Genomic DNA, 22,927 nt, shown 5'->3' with positions numbered 1-22,927 from the left:
AACTAAACTTATATTGCAAATAGAACATAAACTATTAATAATCCCAACTGGTTGGAGGTTGACCAGTTGGCTATTTACACAACGAGATCTCGGGACTTCCGAAAAAAAAAAAAACATTCAGATTGCCGCGGTACGCTGGAAGATTTGGAGCAGAGACCTTCAGATTTCAATTCCACCGCCCTAAACTACTCGGCCACACCGCCTCCAGCGTCCTAATAAGCTGATGTCCCTGTGGATCTCAGTCGGTGTAACTGTGTCTTTTTTTATGCTCTGTACACAAACATAAAAATGTCAGATCGGCCAAAAATCTGCATAAGTATGTGTTCGTGCACTCTGCAAAACTTTGATCACCAGTCCTATTGCGCGAAGGCAACCCTGATCCTAATCGAGGATTAGCGTTGCTTTGGAAATAAATAAACAACAAGAAACACAACAAAAATGGTTTTCCCCTACCTGATGAGCGAGAAGCTGCGAATGCTGGGCGGCCCACAAAATGTACTCACTAACGAACCCCAGAGCATCATAGCGCGTGGCCTGTACCAGCTGAGGAATGTACAGCAAGATGGCGTCTGGCGGGAAGGACTGGAGAACACGGAACGCATACTGTGCTGTCAGGGGGTGGGGTGGGTACTGTTGTGAGAAGTACGCCATAGCCTGGACAGGAGGAATGGCTGCCCAACACAGAACATGCGTCAACTCCGGGATATCGGCTTTGATGTTTTTTTCAGTGACGAGATACTGTGGAAGATAATCGAAGATGTTTAAGTTTTGGTAAAAAGGAACACTGACAAGAAAACTTGTTTTAAGTCTAGATCAAACGAAGCACGAGTCCGCTAGAGTTGACGGGCTTAACGTAGTTTTGACGATAATTTTATTCAACTCTCACCGTGTCTAAGCACAGAAGGCGCGGTTGCCTAGATGTTAGCGTTCTAGACTCCAGATCGAGTGGTATGGGTACGTGCCAAGGCCGCCGGAAGTCTTTTTGTTTTGTTTTGTTTTGTTTTGTTTTGTTTTTAATGGGTACTCTACTCTCACAGTGCAGTCACTTACTGTCCGTCAAACGAGTGATCACGCTCCACAATGAAGGGTATACTCAAGAGTTCAATAAGAATGAAAATTAAAGCAAACCAAAAACAATAGAGAACACGCCAGTAGGTGTACTAGATTCCAAAACTGTCCAACGAGCCAGGAAGCTTTTTCTACAGATGTGAGTTCCATCTTACCTGAATCGCTTCAGGTAAATCTGCTACAGCAGTGGGGTGGATCCTGACGAGCCGACTGACCTCTTTGTGAACTGCTGATATTTCTTTAAACCTACAAAGTGATACATGGTGGAGTAAGAATAGCTTTAGGTACTGCAGTGTATCTATGGTGACAGGTAGACAGGTTGTCTCGAAACGACCGAGCTGCGTGACACCGGGTTTAGTCAGTATATGAAACCCTAGCTATTGAGCAGTACTTTCATGTGATGCAGTTTATTATGCTGTACAAGGTTGTTCTAACTTCTAAGTCTGTGGATGAAGCCCTAGTGTGTGACCATTCAAATGAAAGCTATTAAGCGGTACTTTCATGTGGCACTCTTTATTATGCTGTACAAGGTGGTTCTAACTTTATAAGTGTGTGGATGAAACCCCAGTGTGTGACCATTCAAATGAAAGCTATTGAGCAGTGCTTTCATGTGGCACTGTTTATTATGCTGTACAAGGTTGTTCTAACTTTTAAGTCTGTGGATAAAACCCTAGTGTGTGACCATTCAAATGAAAGCTATTGAGCAGTACTTTCATGTGGTACTGTTTATTATGCTGTACAAGGTGGTTCTAACTTTTAAGTCTGTAGATGAAACCCTAGTGTGTAAACATTCAAATGAAAGCTATAGGAGAATCTTTGTTTACAATATTTGCCTCATTACCATAAGCGATACAGTTTCTGATAGAGTTACAAAGAAATTAATACTGAATATTGAAAGGGCACAGCACGATTAACTGTCCTAAGGAATTTGAGCGCGATGTATTGAATACTTTTTGTGCGACGAGGGTTTAAAAGCTCAAAATTTTACAAAGAATGTACGAGCTCATTAGCGCACAGAAATTTTGATGTTTTTGAAAGCCAATTTCTCCTCGAATATTACACCCAAAGAGCCAAAAATTTCACCACTTACTAAGTTTCACAAGCTCTTTAAGTTTTACTAGTAAAATCGTGTCTAGCATGATGCCTTCTATGCGCAAAGTCGTATGTTAATGAGGAAAATGTAAATAATGACGTTAGCAAAGATTCGCCTATTGAGCAGTACTTTCATGTGGTACTGTTTGTTATCCTGTACAAGGTGGTTCTAACTTTCAAGTCTGTGGATGAAATTCCAGTGTGTGACCATTCAAATGAAAGTTATTGCCGGATATTTACGTGCTGTTATTCGTTTTCCACTATTTTGGAAGCGAAATTCGAGATTTTTTCCAGTTTTAAAGAGGAGGAAAGGGTTAAACGTGAACGTACCTTGCAGGTAGAAATACAGCGATATCCGGTGAAATATGCCAAGCCAACCTCACCAGGTCTCTCCAGATCCTCTCGGTAAAAACTGTCTGATTAGCCCAGTTCACCAGCGACTCCACCCCAGTAAAACTGAGCTCTGGACGAGCCATGGGATTATGCCAAGTGGAAAGCCGTTCAATCTCTCGGCGTATCAAAGCTAGAATGAGGTTACGCCGCTTCAAGTAATCCTTCAGTATATGTTGGCCACCTGTGGTTTCTTTGTCGGTTGACGTCCCTGTGGCTGAGCGCCGAGAAGACAGACTACTGGACAGCGGTATTGTATTCATCCAGCGGTTGCCCTAACAGAGCAGAAACCAAAGGCGATAAATCACAATTATGCGGCATTTCTGGACTTTAAACTTAATACAGTTTAACCGCTTGTAGAGATTAAAAAAAGGAAACGCCGTTACATTTTGGAATTTTAATGACCTAGCTTGGGTCATTGCGTGGTGTTCCTGAGCAAAGCACTTTACTCTCACCGTCCTCTTTCTTCCCAGGAGTGTAGAACTGTTCAGAGAAAAGTTGTCCAACAGAAGCGTGTGTTAAAGCGAACACAACAACGACTAGTATTACGAGTAGTGGTAGTCCACCGCTATAAGATCACAGTTCTTGGCATTTCAACACTGTAGGAGAATCATGATTACTGTATAATTAGAGTTTTCGTGATCTTCGTGCCAAAACTCTGTGTACTTTCATGAAGAAACGTTGAACTACTCGACTACTTACAACACATATCGGCTTTGTCGCGTTTACTTTTACACTTGTGGTCCCGGTTGTTCAAAGAGTGGATAACGTTAGGCACCGGATAAGTCTCTATCCAGTGGATAGCATATATTGTTTTGTGAACAATTGTCAACTGGAGAGCAATTTATCCAGTAGGATAGCGTTACTCACCTTTTGAACGACTGGGCCCTGGAGTGAAGCGCCCTTAGACAAGTCTACAAGTCTTATAGTCAGACGAAAGCTTATAACCTTTATCGCCTAACTGAAGACAATTTTCCCTGATTTTTCCATAAAAGGTGCAATCTCACTCGTGATCTTGTTCAGGAAAACAGCTCTACAACCGCGTTTTTGTCTTCAAGTTATTAAAATAAACCTTCAAATTATCGTTCACGGGGGCAAAAAGACCCAAGCACAAAGCAAACAAATGAAAGAAGTCACGTCAAGCCGCATACATGAGGTATTATGCGGCTGGCGGTATGTATGTGCTTAGAGTTCTCTACGCACACTTCTTAACAGATATCAGTGCAGGTCAGTGCAATGTGCTGTTCATTACCATTTCTGCCACAAAAAGCCCATATGAGTTGCGTCTTCCTTGAACCTGTGACAATGTCGTTAGGCAGTTAACTGTTTATCATATGATTAGTATTCAACGAGACAAGTCATGTTACAGGAATCACGCTAGAAGGTGATCCGCGCGTGACTCGCGTGTTACTCGCGAGAAATTTGCGTGCTATTCGCACACACCGCGCTGTTCTAGGGATCCCCGCGACGCCAGCTCCGTAAGAATCAACGCATTAAAAAAACAAACAAACAACTGCAGGTAAAAGCAGTTTCAGCATAGTAGAGAATAAATAACATAAAAGCTAACACGAGCAACTGGTAAGTCATTGTGACTTTGATAGGGTTGAACTCGACTAACACTTATCATTGAGGGGCTTCAGTGACTTATACAATGTGCTGTCCTGAGCAGGACATAAATTCAGCGTCCTCTTATAGGAAGGGCCCTCATTAAGAGGCTCTTGTGAACACTTTAAGAGTACCAACCTACTGCTCAGTGACATTTATAGTATGTTTCTATATTGCCAAAATTGCAGTAGTAACTTCTTGAAGGCCGAATAAGTCCATTTAATTCTCTTGAGATTTTAACATTAAACCTTCAGCTACGCGCGTCCCTGTTACACAGCCTGCATGTTACTTGCCCACGTGTTCACAGCACATGTCCAAAAACAGGATGGTGTTAAACGTACCTGCAGATAAGGACCTAACCCAGATGAGCCACTAGTGTATTGAGACCCTCCTGAAGAGCTTTGAGGCAACAGTCCAGTAGCGTGTACTGGTGCTAACATGAAGAACTTCATGTACTTCTTGTCGGAATGCATTGCCTGCCAGAACTTGATCAACACTTGAACGTCTTCACGTAGCTCTGTATCCTTACTCACAGGCCACATGGGTTCAATGCTGTAGAAAATAACACAACAATGAACAGCAATGCCCTTGATCAAGCAAAACGGATCAGTAAACAGTTGAATTTTGTCTTCACGCGCTTAATTCTTCCCGAGCTCGATACCACGTAAGATTGGAACCGAAAATGTCATAGTGATGACGCAGCTCAGCAGAGATCCGCGTGGCGTTTCTGATTGGTTGCTGCTTGCGCGCGAAAAATCGCAGCCTAGCAACAACCAATCAGAGATGCTACACGTATTTTGAAGAAAAAAAAACTGAGGCGATGTTGAGTATTTTGGCCGAGGTGCAGAGTTACATTTTGTAAACTTTACGCACAGTTCTGTTGTTACAAATATTTTACCTAAAATAGTCCAAAGCGTTGTAGTATATCCTCTCTCGTAGAACATTTTTCATGACAGAGTTGGTTAAGAAATCTCCCTGTAGCATGGACAGGCCGAGATGAAGAAGTCTAAACCGAGCTCTGAGTGCGGCAATATGACGAGACAGAACATTCCTCTTTTCGACGCACAGTGGAAGACAACGCTGGAGCATTGTGGCGAATATCTCTACCTAGAAAGAACACAAATAAACGATCAGGCAAAACTGAACGTCAGAGACTGAGATAGACGTTCTTGATGGGGGAGGGAAAGAAACAGTCTAGGCACTTTTAATGGAATTCATCAACCCTCATCGCGCGCCTCTGCCTGAAATATTCTTCTCATAATTTTGCTTTCTGACCACAAGTCCTCAGTTGTTATTTCAGTTATATTTAACTATCTAAGTAATTTCAGGTATCCAGCTCCTCCTCTATCTCTTTTAAATAGGTGTAAATATCTGTAATAGTGTCAAGAGGACAGAATTGGAGAAATAAAGCTTGTTGTTATTGTTTTTTGTTCAGGGTTGACTTGGCCAAATGTTCAATTCTCTTCTTGGCTGCTCTCCAAGTATGATCGCAAAATTAGAGAAGTTTGGAAAAAAATGTTTTTTTAATTCATAAATAAGCGAACTGATCTTAGGTGTGCAAAAGCTCAAATTGCTGAAACTTTGAATTTTCTTTTTCGATCTGTTCTTCTCAATCGCGTTTTGTCTAGTTACCTGTTGCTTGGGGGGGGAGGGGGGGCGTGATTGACATCGCTAAACAAGGACCTAATATCTGATTGGTCCGACAGAATGACTTCTCACGGAGGGACTTCAATGTGAAAAGGTCGGGGATGCTCGCCAGAAAATGTGACTAAAACACCTTGATTTAAACCCCTGAGCAAGACAACGAGCATCCCCGATCTTTTCATGTAAGAGTCCTTCCCCCCCCCCCCCCCCCCTCCCAACCACGGAGGGCGTCTTGTTATAACTCACCTGGTCATAACTGTAGTATTTGATGACCTGAAACCTCCGCGCCAGGAACTTGATCCAGATGTCATGCGGAGCAACATTAGGGGGTGTGGGTGGGGATCTACTGTCAGAGAAAGCTGCTAGCGGGCTTTCGACTTTCAAGTCTGCCGCAAATAAACCAATGCGACGGCAAACAGTCCACTGCCAAGCTGCGCTGATTTTACTCGACAGCTGAAAACGTATGACATTACTACACTGAATAATCAAGAATACCGCTGTTATAATAGTGACTGCCAAATGTTATTATAGTTTAATTTGGCTTTGCGTATGTTTAGGTTCTGTAATTGGCTAAAAATATTGGGCACCACAACCAATCAGGAGTGACACCAGGACAAATCGCGACCTGGCTTCCCGCGTTTTTCCGCGCTTGGCGTCGGTTAAAAGTTTTCCCGCGCTTTTCACTGGTTCCACGTTTTAAACCGATTTGACTCTTTCCCGCGCTTGGCACCGGTTGCATGTTCTATTTCCAGTTCTGATTGGTGGACCGCGTTTCTTACATTTGCTGTGATTGGTCAAAACGATCTCGTTGGTTTTAGTTTCAGAGAGACATTAGAAAACTCTAAAATACAAATTATTATTTAAGAAACCCCGCACCTTCAGTTAATGTTACAAATTCTGTGAATTTGCTGGTGGTGAAACGAGAATCTCGTCTTATCATGATTCTTTTATTCCCCCAATCCCTTATCTCCTTGATAAGGCATTTACATTGAAAGAAGAAATACAGGAGACAGACGTTTGTCATTGACTTACAGGCAGTTCCAAGTCTTGCCTGGCTCCCATGATCCACTCCCAGCACGACACAGCAGTAGACATGGACAGTTCAGTGAACAGATCAGCTGGGCACCAGCATACATTATGAAGCAACTCACGATCAACACCTGAGACGGGGTTAAATAGTAATCTTTAGTAATCTTGTAACGCCCGAACGTTTGAAAATCGCTTTTCGATAGCATAATAAAATTTATACGCTTTTGATTAAGGTTATGTTCATAAATCCAACTTTAGGACTTCTTAATCCATTGGTGAACACATTGTTATCATTCTTATCTAAAGATATATATGTTATTTGCCAGCGGGAGGTCGCTATCGAGAAAGACTTTGCCGAGGTCTTGTGCGTACGGCCCGGGGTCGTAGGCTCATTTCAAGTACAAGGCCAAATTTCTCTCGATAAGGACCGATGAAAGCCAGCAAATAACGTCTTTTTTTAATTATTATTATTTTTCTAATAAAAAATGCCAACATGTAACAACGAAAGATTTTGAAAATAAGAAAATAAGTGGAGTAAAGAAGCTATTCAAATTCCGGCGAATACTCAAGAGCAAGGGCAAAAGTTCTTCCCTACGATAGCTTTCAGTATCCGAATCGGGGAAAAAAAGGTCGTCCGCCTCACGGGGTCAGTAAAGGATACGGTAGGATATGAAAACCACAGAGAACGACTTCATATTATTTCCTTGCTATTTCTGTACCTTTCGAAGTGACAAGAAATGCGGAAGCTCTGAACATGGCTGCCACAAAGGAATATTCGTCACTTGACTTGGCCTCTACTAACTGCTTGTTTAACATGGTTGATAATGCACCATTCACATCTTGGTTATTAGGACTCTGACAAGTCAGTAATTCCCTCATTCCAAAAATCTAAAGATGAAGTAACACTCTGTAAGGTCTTCTGATTATCTAATGTTAGTGGCTTTAGATCTGGCAATAGCGTTTTTCAATTGGTTTTGTAGCTGTCGACCGAAATAACTGTTCCAAAACCTTTTAAGGTCATTCCACTAAAATAGAACCTACACTGAGATTTTTGTGAAACTTTGCCTATTGATTGTTTATATTATAGGAACTTAAATTTTGAAATAAAAATGAGGGGTCCCCATGTTCGTTTAGGAGCAACAGCACCTTGTTTACACCCATATAAATCCTTATAATAGCACCACGATTGTAGTCACGATTGCTTGCTAAATTCACGTTTCCGACGATTGCTTTTTGTTCTACACTGAGAATTGGTCCATATTTATTTTACACAGAGAAATTTATTTCTCAATTCAAAACAACAGAAAAAAATAATAGGTCACCATACTCGTTTGCGAGAAAATGACGATTTACCTCTATGGCGAGATCCAGCTGTAAAGAAAAAGCCGCCATTCTTTACTGCGCGCGCGCTAATCACGCGTGAAATTATGCGCAGTAGGGATGCGCAATGCAATACTGGGGAATAACCTTAAGCGTACAGCATAATTTCCTTTAATTTCTTAAGCAGAAAATATTTTTTACAGATCATAATAACAAAGACGTTATCTGCGATACGCATAGACCCATTTGGTTAATGGTTGCCAATTCAAAATTATCTTGTATGCATTACATTAGCCTCACTAACCTCGTTTGAGAGTAAAAATTCATTTGAATAATCAACCCAAAAACGAGGTCAGTAAGGTTTATTTAATAACTGCAAAAGCCATTTATGAGAAAGGTCCGTTTATGAAAAGGGTATAAGCAAACCTGCAGCAACCTTTCAATAAATACGAAATCCGTGAAAACCCCTTACAAACTGTGTATTTCGCATTTTCACTTAGAATTTTACCAAGGAAAGTTCTGTTTACCTCTCCTAGGTATCTACTCCTCAGTGTGAGACCTGACACCATCTGAGAGCTGTCCTGTTTCACACAGTTTGGTCGTTTCTCCAGGAACACACCACTAACAGCTATAGAGGAAGGGTTTAATCCAGCGTATTGCAGCACATTCTCTGTAGCAAGGGACAGACCAGTGTGATAACACACACCCTGAGACGCATTCTCCAGCTTCATGAAATAATCCTGCCGTAAATGAAACAGAAATTAAAATTAAATACACAAACGAAGATATTTTCCCTACTGGCCCACGCACCCAACTGTAGATAGCGTGTAAGCCCCCTGAGGAGAAGTGGGGGGGGGGGGGGGGGAAGTGAATTATTGAGGGGAGGGGATAAAGTGGGAAAGGAAAGTTAAGGGAGAGGGGAGGTGATTGAAATCATAAATCAGATGGCACACATAAAATAGATGGTTGTTTCTATTTTCTTCTAAAGATATCTCCACAAAAAACGACTAGAATTGTGGTAGACAACTGCTTAGTCATGTAGTTCCTCAATGTTATTCTATTATATTCTTTTTATCACACAATATATATTATTATTTTATAATTTTAAACGCCTGTTTCATTAATTCCCTCGTTGGAGAGAGCAGTTTTAGCAGCCAAAAACTTTTTTTTTTTAAATATCTTTATTCAGAGTACGTTATATATTTTATTAGTTTAATACAAAATTGACATTCTAGAGGGAGGTTCCGCGGGGTGGCGAGCTCCAAAGAAAGGGGCTTTTCTAGATTTTTTTTTTTTTTTTTTCAGTTTTCATTCTGCCTACCTGCAGTAGTGATCTTGTCGTCTCTGGCGCCCATTTGATCGCCTCCATGATTATACCACTACAACGAGCTGCGAAATCTCTGACTGTCCCTTCACGACCGTCCATCTCTTCTGGGACAATCAAACTGAACGGCACAGAGCTGGGCACATTGATCTCAATTGTCTGATGGTTTTCATTCTGAATGTGAAGAGAATAACATCATTGGTCAGTGTTAAATACTCGAAAAATAGATAGGTGACAAGAATGACATTGGCCACAAACAACAAATGGTAAAAATGAGCCCTTTTTCGTCTGTCTTTAGCTTTATCCGTAAGGTAAAATTTTGTATTGCTGTCAGCAGGATATTTTTTCTTAGAGTGGGAAAGTCTCAACCTCAAATCATCTTTTAGATTGAATCAGGATTAGAGAAAAAAAAAAAACAAAATGAAAGTTGTTTACTTTTGTAAACTTACTGGATGGTTTAGACACTTGGACAATTCCTGAAGTAGATCCAACATAAAATGAAGGACTTTGCCATTCCATAAGAGATGTGGAAACCTTAACGTGACAAGGAAAACATCTTTGTTATAGAAGTCATAATTCATAATTACTAATTGAAAACAAACAGTTTTTATGAAAGTGAAGTATGATCATCGCAGTACATTTTCCAATTTAAGCAACTGGAAAGAAGAAGCCTGAAAAAAATCACGGCTTCAACGGGATTCGAACCCGTGACCTCCGCGATACCGGTGCGATGCTCTACCAACTGAGCTATGAAGCCACACATTGGGAGCGAGGTCAATTAATTGAGTTCATATATTCCCGTGAGTGAAATGATGTGAAGTATATATGAAATAATTCATATTGAACTGCGGTAGTAGATGAAAGTGAAGTATGACCATCGCAGTACATTTTCCAATTTAAGCAACTGGAAAGAAGAAGCCTGAAAAAAAATCACGGCTTCAACGGGATTCGAACCCGTGACCTCCGCGATACCGGTGCGATGCTCTACCAACTGAGCTATGAAGCCACACATTGGGAGCGAGGTCAATTAATTGAGTTCATATATTCCCGTGAGTGAAATGATGTGAAGTATATATGAAATAATTCATATTGAACTGCGGTAGTAGATGAAAGTGAAGTATGACCATCGCAGTACATTTTCCAATTTAAGCAACTGGAAAGAAGAAGCCTGAAAAAAAAAATCACGGCTTCAACGGGATTCGAACCCGTGACCTCCGCGATACCGGTGCGATGCTCTACCAACTGAGCTATGAAGCCACACATTGGGAGCGAGGTCAATTAATTGAGTTCATATATTCCCGTGAGTGAAATGATGTGAAGTATATATGAAATAATTCATATTGAACTGCGGTAGTAGATGAAAGTGAAGTATGACCATCGCAGTACATTTTCCAATTTAAGCAACTGGAAAGAAGAAGCCTGAAAAAAAAAATCACGGCTTCAACGGGATTCGAACCCGTGACCTCCGCGATACCGGTGCGATGCTCTACCAACTGAGCTATGAAGCCACACATTGGGAGCCGTGATTTTTTTTTTTTTTCAGGCTTCTTCTTTCCAGTTGCTTAAATTGGAAAATGTACTGCGATGATCATACTTCACTTTCATCTACTACCGCAGTTCAATATGAATTATTTCATATATACTTCACATCATTTCACTCACGGGAATATATGAACTCAATTAATTGACCTCGCTCCCAATGTGTGGCTTCATAGCTCAGTTGGTAGAGCATCGCACCGGTATCGCGGAGGTCACGGGTTCGAATCCCGTTGAAGCCGTGATTTTTTTTTTTCAGGCTTCTTCTTTCCAGTTGCTTAAATTGGAAAATGTACTGCGATGATCATACTTCACTTTCATCTACTACCGCAGTTCAATATGAATTATTTCATATATACTTCAAAACAGTTTTTATGCAACATTCATTTCTGATAATTCAATGTAAAAAAACATTTTACAAATGGCGATTGCAAAAAACTTAGAATGTGCAAACTTGTCCTAGGGAATTGTTTGAAGGACGCTATTACTTCATGTACGGGACATAGATGTCATTATTAGAGTTGGTTATCTAATCAAAAGTATACTTCAAGTAATTAGAATTCTGTTTAGAACAAAGATTTGATTTCACCCAATGCGATGCGATGCGATGCGATGCGATGCGATGCGATGCGATGCGATGCGATGCGATGCGATGCGATGCGATGCGATGCGATGCGATGCGATGCGATGCGATGCGATGCGATGCGATGTGATGCGATGTGATGTTAAAACATGCGATATGATACGATGCAATGCGATGTGATGTTAAGACATGCGATGCGACGCGATGCAATTTGAATAAGTGTCTTCCCAAATAAAAGGAGATGACTACACTATGTATATAATTCGAAAAAAAGGAGGCACATTCATGAATCTCTGTCAACTTACTTGTCAACAAATGAAGATAAATACTTATCAGCAACGCGTCTGATTCTTTTTTGAAGGTGATTAAACTTGACCAGCAAAAACTGTGCATGTCGCTCCAGTTCTGTCTCTCTGTCTGTTGTTCTTGGCTTATTGGACATCACACCCAGAAACACTGAGAAAACTTTATCCCCAACCGCCGATATACACTGCCAGATTCCTGAAATGTCACGGTCACAGAAATTAAAATCAAAGACCATTAATGTGTACCCACACAACGTTTAGCTTCTCAACATATTTTGCGCCAATAAAATTAGAAAAAAATCTTACTGTGACTGCATAATGCAAATCTGTTACATGTATATTTAGGTTTCTGTAAGTTATCCGTTTCATGACATGTAGCCTCAAGTTGAATTGCCCATGCTTATTAAAAGTAAAGTCTGCATACGAGCCAAGTGGCCCATCAGGCCAGAGCTTATCCCGATTTTTATAGCATGAAGCGTCTTGGAATATTTGCACTCCTCCCCTAGATGGATGCTAGTCATAAATTCGCCGGTACCCATTTATACACCTGAGTGGAGAGAGGCACTGTGAGAGTTAAGTGTCTTGCCCAAGAACACAGTGCAATGTCCCCGGCCAGGGCTCCAACCTGGATCGCTCAATCTAGAGTCACGCGCAATAACCACGTGGCCAACGCGCCTCCCACTTCTCAAAGGTTCTGCTTTAACCAATGATTTAAAAAGAAGCAGACAATTTTACATACCAGCTTTATCCTTTTCAATAGCCTTGTCTTCTAAGTAGTCAAAGATGGAATAAAATTTTCCAGGATCCGAGGAAACCCTGAGAGATTCCAGTCGGTACACTGACAGCAAGTAAGTGCACTGTCCAAAATTTAATTTATTGACCAGTGTGACGATCTCAGCTGGATTTCCTAAAGTCTCCAAAAGACTTGTGCGGACTTCATTCAATTCAGCCTGGTAGGAGATAAATAATAAAGAAAAAAATCCATTCTAGACAATTGAATTTCCAGGAGGAAAAGCCAATAAGTGGCTAAATGTATTACATTGTATGAAGCCGCCTTAATCAGTTTTATGCAAAAACCACTTTTGGAAACTATATATTTTTAGTATAACTCTACTAGCGTTCTATCACGAATGTCATTCTCTAATTGGCTACGCTACTCACTATCTATTCTGTTGTAGATAGTGAGTAACCCAGCAGCGTGCGCTGGGGGCCGCTTTTTTGTGTTTTCAAAGTGTCTTTGAAGAGGATTTAGATTGAAGCTTTGAATGACTACAATAACTAGATTTATACTATTTCAAAAATTAAAAGATTCCCAGGGTCGTACGTAGCCAGACAGAAATTCTTACGGAGGCATTAATTATCGAGAAAAGCAAAAACATTTCTTTCATATACCTTTTTTAACGCATGGCCTCTTCAAGATCCTGATATAAAATATTTTCACAGAGACAAGTGCCTCGGTTCGCTTTTTACTGGCTACAGCCCTGATTCCCCAAAATCAGATTACAAAGTTCTGGTGTTTTCTACAGGGCATGTTACAGCACAAGATTAAGCAAATTCGTGTATGTGTGCATAAGTAATGTCTAGCCAGTAAGAGTGTTGAAGCAAAGCTGCATGTAAGCAAATATAAGACTTCAGGAAATGAAGAATTCACTAACTGGAGCTACAGAGTCATTCCGCAGTGCTGAGTTGTACATCAATTCTGATCTTAGATGACCTGTTCCAAGCAGTAAAGGAGACTTCGACGCAATCTGGCACACACCCTCGTACCACTCATAAGGCCAAATACCAGAGCCCTCTACTCCAAAACCCATCACAACACAGTACAGCCAGAAATCTCGGAACAGCTTGTGAAGGCGTGGCTTGGGGTCGCTGATCACTGGAAGACGCTGCATCACAATCGATATAACAGGGATAAGCACACCAAGGTTTCCAGCACTTGATGAAGCCTGCAAGAATAAGTAATAATTATTATAATAAATTAGTTAATATTTGTGTTTGATTGGTTACTTGCATGCCAAATTCAAAATTGATCACAATACAAACATGTATCCACTCTTAGCCACTTCAAAAATCTCATACTTGTCAGAATGGGATTTTTTGGCTTGAATCTTTGATGTCTTTTCTCCAGAAAAACATTAACTATTGTTAACTATTGCGCTTGGAACTAAGAGAAAAATCTCAGTGCTAACTGCAAAAAGGTTGATCTTAAATTAAAAAGCAAAAGTCTGGTTAAGTTTAGTTAACCGACATGTGAGAAAATCCCCTATCTTCTTAGAGATTTGGAAGGCAAGGGGCGATTCGCTAATGTCAAAGTTATACTTTGAGAGAGGTCTCTCAACTTTTATAGAAGGTCTAGACGCAGAGGAGTACATGTAACACAGCTTGACAGACTGACTCTCGAGACCTTAAATTTTGCGACACTCATTGACCAGAAGTTTCATCAATGATCTCTAAAAGTGAAGTGGCGTGTCTTGTCTTTTCTCAATATCACCCTGTTATAACTTGTTGGCACTTTGTGGAGAAAGCACAAAATCACACAGCTTTACCTTAAATGCAGCAGGAGCCTTTTCACTGACTCTCTTGCTCTCTAATCCCAGTTGTACAAACAGCTCCAGAAGCCGCACTAAGTAGTCTTGTAACTGTGCTTCCCCTTGAAGATTTGCAGCCACATTAGAATAGGCATTGATTACAGCAAGGCCACAGTGCCTAAACACGAACAAAGCAAATAGAGTGCTTAACAGAAGAATGTTAATTGTATTTGTTTTACTGACCAGCCAATCTTACGATACATGTGATTTAGCCAAGTACTAAATTTTTATGCAGTTGGTTGTGAAAATCTTCATTTGGTGCAACCCTGTCAAAATGTCTTGTAACAGCAAGTAGGACAATAGACATAGTAGGAAGTGATTAAGGTAAGAGATTTAATTGGTGGTAACCAGGATTAGTGAAGACCAGTGCAAAGTTAGTCTCCCTCAAAGCCATTTTGGGGATGGCATGCAATGCTCCCTTCCCTGTTGCATGACAACCACAAAATGGTTGTGAACAAGACTAGTAAGAAGTACAGGTAGGCAGCAAATAGCTGTCCTGCAAGGCAAGACAAGCATAAGTAGTTACCGGTATGTATTTGTTGGTGAATTTTGAATTGCAGCAATGTCGATATGTACATGTACATGGCAGACCCACACAGGACTACAGGTAGATGCTTATTTCTGGACCAGCTCTAGCCTGTACAGGTGATGAAATTTTAAACACATCTGCTTTTGTTTGGTGGCAAAGCCTCTTACAAGACTGAAAAAGTCATGTGGAGAAATTGCAACCTATCGGAGTGTGAGAATACCAGAGCTCTGGCAGGAATGTTTCCTTAAGCTAAGGACTGTGTTGATCAGCAGGGTCATTATTTTTATTTGGAGGCTTACCTATAACCTTCTGTTTTGTCATTAATGGATGGTTCAGGCGAGTAAGCCATTGAACCTGCATCCACGGTGATCTTCATAAACATACCCATGATCTGTTGATAACACTGTTCCTGCAATCAAAAATTAAACAACAGCTTATAACATCTAGTAAGTTACTTGAGAGAACTCTAAATTCATAAGTTAAATATGTATTTAACAAAAAAGTACACTTATCTATTTGTGTTTTTATTACAGCACAGTAAAAGTGACAGAATGTTCACACAACACTCATCGTTTATACAGTAAAACAGTAAATAAAGTGTCACAATGTACAATGAAATAACAAATATTATTGAAAATTTAATTGACAAATTGACAAATTGTAGCTGCAGCTTGGACAAAACTCCACCATTTCTAGTCAAGGAGTTATATTACTACATGTGTGTCAAAGTATGGCAAATTTATAACGGGACTTTCAAAATGTGACGTGTGTGTGTGTGTGTGTGACTGTACATGTGCACTCAAATTACACCAGTAAAAGGGCAATTTTCAATTGAGTGTCGAAAGTTATCACTCACGACAGGCTGTTACTTTGATTTTGGTTTTACTACGGTTTGAGATTGGCTGAGTAGTCTACCTGGTAAGTACCTGGTTCAATGCTTCTGGTTTTACAACACTTCATTGAAAACCACTCTAAAGTAGCACAGTTAACCTTACCGATCCATTGAGAATCAGATAACCCAGCTGTTCCACAATCAGAGGGTCGAGAGGTGACGGAGGATGGCAGAATCTCTGCTGAAGGATTGTGAGAACAGACTCTGTTGTCTTTGGTACTGAGTGAAGCATGAAAGCCACATAGCCCAATGTAAGGATGGCACTAGTTGATATCAGAGTAGAATTGCCATCACTGCTTTCTGATATGTAGAGTCTGTTGGCTACAGATGCCAGAAATGCTTGGACACAGTTCTCATCAATGGCTTGCCCTGATTTGAGAGCCCTAACACAAAACGTTGCAAGTACATTGTAATCATGGCAACAATACTAATAAATTAGAAAATTATGATAAAACGTTATAGGGTTGTGTCCTTGAGTAAGACAAGTATATTGCACATGTTACTGACAATGAAGCTACAGTAACTTTATTACAGACAGGCAGGAGCAGGTGGCGGGAGCAGAGATGGTGCAGTGGGTTGAGCACTCGCCCCCCACCAATGTGGCCTGGGTTCGAATCCTGGATCCGGCATCATAAGTGGATTGAAGTGTTTTGTTGGTTCTCATGTTTTTCTGAGGGTTTTTCTCTGAGTTCTCTGGTTTACGTCTCTCCACAAAAACTAACACTTTTAAACAATTTCTAATTCAATCTGGAAACAGTGGATGAAAATGTTCTCCAATTCCTTATTTTTTGTTTGTTCATTTATTTATTTATTTATTTATTTATTTATTCGCACCTGCATATACTGTCCAGTGCAACCCTTCTAACTTTGTGATAAGGAGAATCTTCTGTGTCTTTCTTCCAGCCAGATGACTGACCGACTGTGAGACAACTGACACTGGTTTCTGATGACACTGTCATCACAATGTTTGCTGCTGTCGGCTTCTTGGCGGTTTCAGACAACTTAACAAGCAGAGGAGCAGGCTGAAGGAGAAAATCTTTCAGAGAGTTGAGCACAGGCCTACAAAAGATGAAATCAGCAAAATCAATGAGGCTGTAACTGTTACATCATCTTTAACAAAGTAATATTAAAATTTGAATGTGGCTCTGAGGCTTAACTACAGGACTACAAAAAGAAATTCAAACAATTTACATACATCTCTCAACTGCAATGCTATTTCTTTCGTTTTATTGCCCTAAACATCTGTGCTGTGTTAGGATTTTAATATTTTCAAAATGGAATGTTAACAAAGCATAGAAAAATATGCAAAGGACTAGAATATTATAATTTAATAAGTACAGTACAGGCATGAGGAGAAACTATAAATATTAATAAAAGCCCAGAGGCTATTAGAGCCCCATTGCTGCCAAGTCTAGTTGAAATCAGATTATTGTTCACAAAAATAAAGAGATTTGTAAGTTAATTTTGTTTTTCAAATCTGACATGTAAATAATGTTCATTTGTTTATTTACAATATTTGTTTTTTTTTCTTTACCTTGTTAGTGATGGTATTTTCTCTGCCAGTGTAGCAAGGCCTTCTAAACAGCATAATATGAAGAGACAACTACCTTTCTGGGCCAAGGAAACTGCTAAATTGGAGCACAAGAACTCTGAAATATTTTGGCAAAGTGTATCACCATCTGAAAAAGAGACCACAAACACCAACCATTAAATAATTACCTTTAGACTGCCCCAATAAACTGGACAAAAATTCATTTGAAAGTGAAATAAATGAAGCATTGCTATAAATAATTTTACAGTAACTGCAGAACTTCTTGCACACTCACTGGCTAATTTTCAGTCACTAAGTGGACATAGTTTATGCAATCCTGACACGGCAAATGAAAGCAGACAAGTTGACAATTTGTTATAATTGTAAAAAACAAATTGACGTCAGTTTTTCATGCGTCTGTACTGCTACTGACAATGAATTTCATTATAACATTGTCAAAGTAGTCTGTGGATCCACTCGGCAATCCACAGCTACTGTGCTTTGTCAATACTTTGACGGAATTCATGATCAATAACAGACTCATGAAACATGCACATCAATTTGTTAAATAGAATAAGTTCCAATATTAGTCATGGAATAAAATTAATCAGCCCACTTTTTCGATTAACAAAATAATGATGGTGGTCTACAAACAAATGATTACAGCTTGGAGAAAGCACCTTGCTCCTCTTGCAAAGCTGCTGTCCACACCATTAAATCGATGCTGGCCGAAACAGTTTGAAGTTTCCATGGCAATGACACTGCAGTATTCTCAGACTTCTTTTGAAATTCTGCTTTCACTGTTGTGAAAACCACCTTTCCAACTTCATGGGCTCTTGTTGCAACACTCACAGAAATACCTGGATGATCACCAATTATAACAAAATTAAAATCCACCTGTTTTAACTTTAATTAGTAATAAATAAATTCAGTAGATGCCCTTTCTCCTCATGAATGCAAGTACCCCCTTAAGCCGTCCAGGCAAGCCATCTTTTGACTACATTATGAAATAAGATTACCTAAAGCTTTTAGCAAGCAGTTGCTTCAGTCTGAAGCCTGACAAACTATAATTCAAATAATTCAAGATGTTTTCAAAATTCCCTGATTTTTCCCCAGTAAAAATAAAATTTACCTGTTGAGATCACAATGACCCCAAATATTACTTCCAGCCTTCAATGGTATTAAATAAGCCATGCAAAATGGTCTCAAATTTCTGTGACTTTTCTTCAAAATGACAATTTTCCCTGACCCAAAATAAAATTACCTGACCATAAAGAACTTTTTTCCCTTGAACTGTGACCTGTGACCGGTCAAACACTGAGCACTGTATGCTACATGTATACTTAGCAAGCTGTTACCTGGAGTATTCTGACAGAGATCTCTCAATAATGTCACCATGGATAACATTATAGCTTCACTGAATGACTGGAATGGAAATTTGTTCAGTAATGCTCCAGCCTGCAGGAAAACAAAATAATAATAATAAGGAATGACAACTGTTAGTAAAAAGTGTTATTAAGCCTATTGATAACAAGGCAAACTGGAAGACCATGGCTACTCGCCTCAAAAAGTCTACTACTGTACACCTCTAAACAACTGCTACACCTATGAAAGTATACTACACCTCACCTCTAAAAGTCTACTACACCTCTAAAAATCTACTACACCTCTAGAAGTCTACTACTAACACCTCTAATAATCTACTACACCTCTGAAAGTCTCTGAAATTGTCATGTAAAATGTACTGCAAGAAATAGAATCTTACCTGTAGGCAGTCTGACAAGACATTGTCTAGACCTTGAAGAATTTGGGGACTAATCAATTGCTCAACCTATAAAGAAAAAAGTTGGTAAGTTGGTACACATACATCATCAAATTGGTTTCAACATCTCCTTAAAGTTTTGGTAAAATTAAAGGAGCTATATCATGGTTTACATATCTTGAAAAGTTCATCATAAATTTTTCAAGTTTTCCACTTGTAATCTGTGTTAATCGTCTCCATCCTTAACCATCCTTGTTCCTAAATGGTTTATTATTATCTCTTTGGTGTTTTTCTATCTTTAGTCCGTAACCAACTATTTTCCAGTTTCCTTCAATTTAAAGGTAATTTTGTACGAGGCCAAAATAACTCAGAATAGTGTGACTGGGCTTCTTTAATATAATTATTCTTAGGTCAAAGAAAAGAACAAAATATATATCATACATATATCTAGAAAGAGTGATTTTTAATAATTTTGTACATACGGTAAGTATTGTATAACCAAACTTATCACTCTAGCCAATCACAAAGAACACAGACAATCCAGTGAATCAAGTAAAATTTTATGCAAATATGTGTTGCTGATGGAAAGCATTGGACAACATTGTCAAGTGAGTCACAACTGGTTTTGGTTTTACTTCTGATAAGGAAACAAAGCGAAATTAACTTTTTTTTAGCAAATACAAACTGTGAATAGCTTTATTCTTCAAGTGAAAACACTCTAAATGCAGTGCTTGAAATGAAAACACATCCTGTTTACCTCTGATCTAAAGGTTGGATAACCAACAACATATTTCACTAAGTTACTATTTGTTCAAAACTGCTTGAAAACTCTCTTACATTGAACATGAACAAGCCTTAATTAATTTATTACTAACCTTAGTGATAAGGTTATTCAACTGTTCATCAGACAAATGGTAACTATCATCTCTCTTGCCTTGAGGAAAACTCAAGAATCGTCTTGGGGCAGATCGACTTAATGCCCTGGGTAACTGAGGTTCCTTGGGTGTGGCTTGACCAGAGTGGTTAGGAAACAGTAATTGTGTGATCAGGGAGGGATCGGACACGTACACACTTGATACACCAAGCGCTTGTGCCACACCAAGAAGAAGAGGGACAGTTGTACGACAGAAATTCACTAGAATGGGAGAGATCAGGGTCATAAACATTTGTTTTCTCCACAAAAAGTGTTTATTAAAAGATAATGGTTCACTGGTTACCAAGACAGACAGACACACAGACACACAGACACACAGACACACAGACACACAGACACACAGACACACAGACACACAGACACACAGACACACAGACACACAGACAGACAGACAGACAGACCAACAGAGAGACAGATAACAGACCAACCAGGAGGTAGGCAAACAGACAGACAGACTGGAGGTGGCATGGCCGAGTTGTTTAGGGCGCTGGATTTGAAATCTGGAGGTCCCTGGTTCAAATCCTCCACCCTACTGCTATCTGGATTTGTTCTCGGTAGCCCTGAGTTCAACTCCTCAACCGAGTTGTGTAAATAGCCAACTGGTCATCCTCCAACTAGTTGGGTTTCTTATTAGGTTATGTTGTATTTGAAATAATAATTATTGTTTACTTATTGATAGTGTCCCCAGTTAGCACATTTAATAGTGCTAAACACATTTGACACTTAAATAAAGTTGTTATTATTATAGTAAGTTATAATTATAATTATTATTCTTATTTATTATTATTATTCTTATTATTATTCTTATTATTATTATTATTAACTAGCAGGCAGGTAGAGACAGAAAGACAGGTAGACAGACAGATGGACAGACAAGCAGGCAGGCAGACAGATAGCAGACCAGCTCGAAGGTAGGCAGACCTTTAAACAGACAGACAAACTGGCCTACAAATCAGTACATTGCACAGGTATACATAAAGGTTAAGGTATGGAGTAAGCTTAAAATACCTACTTAAAGCTCTCCGATTTTTTCCAAGCCCAACCCCCCCCCCCCCCAATCCCTCTGGAAATTCCAATTAAACTTGATACAGTTCTTTAAATTTTTTGGTCTTAGAGAACCCCTCACCCCCCAAGGAAATTCCAATCCCTTCTGTGGAGGAGGTACGGATATTTTCTGGTACTGCACATTTCTTCATAGGTTGATGGGTAATTTAATGGGAAGGCCAATATACACATACACAAAACAGTTTCAAATACCGATGATTGCAAAGTATTGGTACTTCCAGTGCACTCGTAAGAAACAAGACAAGTCTTGTTTCTCTTGAGACTCGTCTCATTTCTCTTGAGACCACTCTTGAGAGAAACAAGATGCATCTCGCAAGACAGTGGTAACTTATTTTTGAGCGGTTATAACGTGAATCTGACTCACCTCTTTTGTGCTCTATGAGCTCTGGATAAGCACAACACTGGTCAACTAAGGTGTTGAACAAACTGAGTTGCATTTTGATGATGTCCCCATCCAAGGTATTATCTTTAGCCGCTAATCCGCTCATAAGAGTCACAAAACAAAATGCAAATTCACCAGCCAGAGGACTCTTTGTTAAAGAAACAGGTTCCCTAGCCTCCAACCATTTGGCATTTGGAAGGCCCTTCAGTACATCTACCAAGTAAGGTATAATCTTTTCCTTGTACTGCAAATTAGAATGAAGTTCGAACAAACCCAGTGCCAGAATACCGTCAGTACCACGTTGATCAAGGATAAACATATCACTTGGTGATGACGGATTTGCAGGACACAATCGACTCAGCTTCTTAACCTTGAAAAAGAAATTATCATTCATACATCAATAGCTGATAAAAGTGTGTTGTTCTAGGAAATATTCAAGCCTCCCGTGGAAGTTTTTTTTTCGCTTAAAACCCTCATCCCTTTTGCTTCATATTATTTTTCCTTCAAAATTCCTAGCATTGAACACCCCCCCCCCCCACCCCCCACTTCTTGAGCTCTAAGAATTTCCGAGGAAATCAGCGAGCAGTGATTCCTCTTCCCTATTGCCTACCCCCTTAGTAAAAATTTCTTTCTCTCCCCAACCTTCCTCTGCTTCAAAAATTCAAGATGGCAGCCAATCATTTCGAGAAGAAACAGTGAGATTCCACTAAAATACGCTTACACTGTAGACTAACTAATTATATCATCTTAAACTTAAAATAGATTTGCTACAACGAATTTACTTCACGTAAACCTAAGCTTAGTTGTTGTAGTAGCTGACAGTGGATTCTAAACAAACAGCTGATGATAATCGTTAAGATACAGATGTGTATGCTTTTAGATTTACTTTTGGATCTACATAAAATCCTCACATAATGTTTTTCTTGTGTCGTGAAGATGGCCGATTTCGCTGACTTAGCTTCTCTTCAAAATTATACCCATAAGAATTTTTAATGCTTAAGCTCGCTTGGACCCACGTCCGGCAAAAATACGAAGTCAAAATTCGAGGTTGCCATATTACGGACATCCAATCTAATGAATACATTGAGCATATTTTCCACTGATCTACAATTCTTACCTTTTCCCAAGGTGCGGGATCTAAAGCAGCCAAAGAACAGGCTAAATGTCGTAAAGATTCAGCTGGTCTTGGACCGTCCACCGCCATTTTGTTTGTTAGTATCGGTGGGCTGATCGGTGGGTAATCGTAGTAAGTTCGTGTTGTACTCGGGTGCTTTCCGTCACAGAGAGTCAGGTGAGCCCACGGTATTGAAAAGTAGCATGAGGAACTGTGCATTTCTGGCTACTTGCG

General features: G+C 39.7%; 1 protein-coding gene and 3 non-coding genes across 6 annotated transcripts in view; 1 reads left to right on the top strand and 3 right to left on the bottom strand.

Annotated features, from left to right (window-relative positions):
- The window catches only part of LOC110062191 (phosphatidylinositol 4-kinase alpha-like), a 31,237-nt gene extending 8,310 nt beyond the window's left edge, over positions 1 to 22,927 (bottom strand). For 2 of the 3 annotated variants that reach the window (XR_016206488.1, XM_089287100.1), the window contains exons 1-26: positions 22,697 to 22,927; positions 21,562 to 21,949; positions 20,074 to 20,333; positions 19,202 to 19,267; positions 18,795 to 18,894; positions 18,117 to 18,296; positions 17,440 to 17,584; positions 16,740 to 16,964; positions 16,009 to 16,288; positions 15,313 to 15,422; positions 14,443 to 14,602; positions 13,552 to 13,842; positions 12,636 to 12,846; positions 11,897 to 12,092; positions 9,922 to 10,006; positions 9,470 to 9,646; positions 8,676 to 8,888; positions 7,548 to 7,716; positions 6,832 to 6,959; positions 6,046 to 6,252; positions 5,054 to 5,262; positions 4,497 to 4,707; positions 3,803 to 3,847; positions 2,491 to 2,825; positions 1,224 to 1,314; positions 454 to 738 (exon numbers count right to left, since the gene is read on the bottom strand). Coding sequence is in view for 2 of the 3 variants with exons in the window: in XM_089287100.1 (XP_089143226.1) it covers positions 454 to 738; positions 1,224 to 1,314; positions 2,491 to 2,825; positions 3,803 to 3,847; positions 4,497 to 4,707; positions 5,054 to 5,262; positions 6,046 to 6,252; positions 6,832 to 6,959; positions 7,548 to 7,716; positions 8,676 to 8,888; positions 9,470 to 9,646; positions 9,922 to 10,006; positions 11,897 to 12,092; positions 12,636 to 12,846; positions 13,552 to 13,842; positions 14,443 to 14,602; positions 15,313 to 15,422; positions 16,009 to 16,288; positions 16,740 to 16,964; positions 17,440 to 17,584; positions 18,117 to 18,296; positions 18,795 to 18,894; positions 19,202 to 19,267; positions 20,074 to 20,333; positions 21,562 to 21,949; positions 22,697 to 22,912 (4,983 nt within the window). In the remaining variant the exon portion in view is untranslated. The remainder of the gene's footprint in view (positions 1 to 453; positions 739 to 1,223; positions 1,315 to 2,490; positions 2,826 to 3,802; positions 3,848 to 4,496; positions 4,708 to 5,053; positions 5,263 to 6,045; positions 6,253 to 6,831; positions 6,960 to 7,547; positions 7,717 to 8,675; positions 8,889 to 9,469; positions 9,647 to 9,921; positions 10,007 to 11,896; positions 12,093 to 12,635; positions 12,847 to 13,551; positions 13,843 to 14,442; positions 14,603 to 15,312; positions 15,423 to 16,008; positions 16,289 to 16,739; positions 16,965 to 17,439; positions 17,585 to 18,116; positions 18,297 to 18,794; positions 18,895 to 19,201; positions 19,268 to 20,073; positions 20,334 to 21,561; positions 21,950 to 22,696) is intronic. The other variant, XM_089287101.1, reaches the window with a different exon arrangement.
- Trnat-ggu (transfer RNA threonine (anticodon GGU)) lies at positions 10,157 to 10,229 on the bottom strand. Its single transcript has one exon. It is a non-coding gene; the product is annotated as a tRNA-Thr (tRNA).
- Positions 10,406 to 10,478, bottom strand: Trnat-ggu (transfer RNA threonine (anticodon GGU)). The gene has a single exon. It is a non-coding gene; the product is annotated as a tRNA-Thr (tRNA).
- On the top strand, positions 11,178 to 11,250 carry Trnat-ggu (transfer RNA threonine (anticodon GGU)). Its single transcript has one exon. It is a non-coding gene; the product is annotated as a tRNA-Thr (tRNA).

The sequence above is a fragment of the Orbicella faveolata genome, unplaced genomic scaffold (genome assembly GCF_042242905.1).
Source record: "Orbicella faveolata isolate gen_17 unplaced genomic scaffold, um_ofav_v1 contig_14, whole genome shotgun sequence".
Classification (NCBI taxonomy): domain Eukaryota; kingdom Metazoa; phylum Cnidaria; class Anthozoa; order Scleractinia; family Merulinidae; genus Orbicella; species Orbicella faveolata.
The sequence above is the reverse complement of the archived record's forward strand: the minus strand, read 5'-3'. Positions and strand labels throughout refer to the sequence as shown.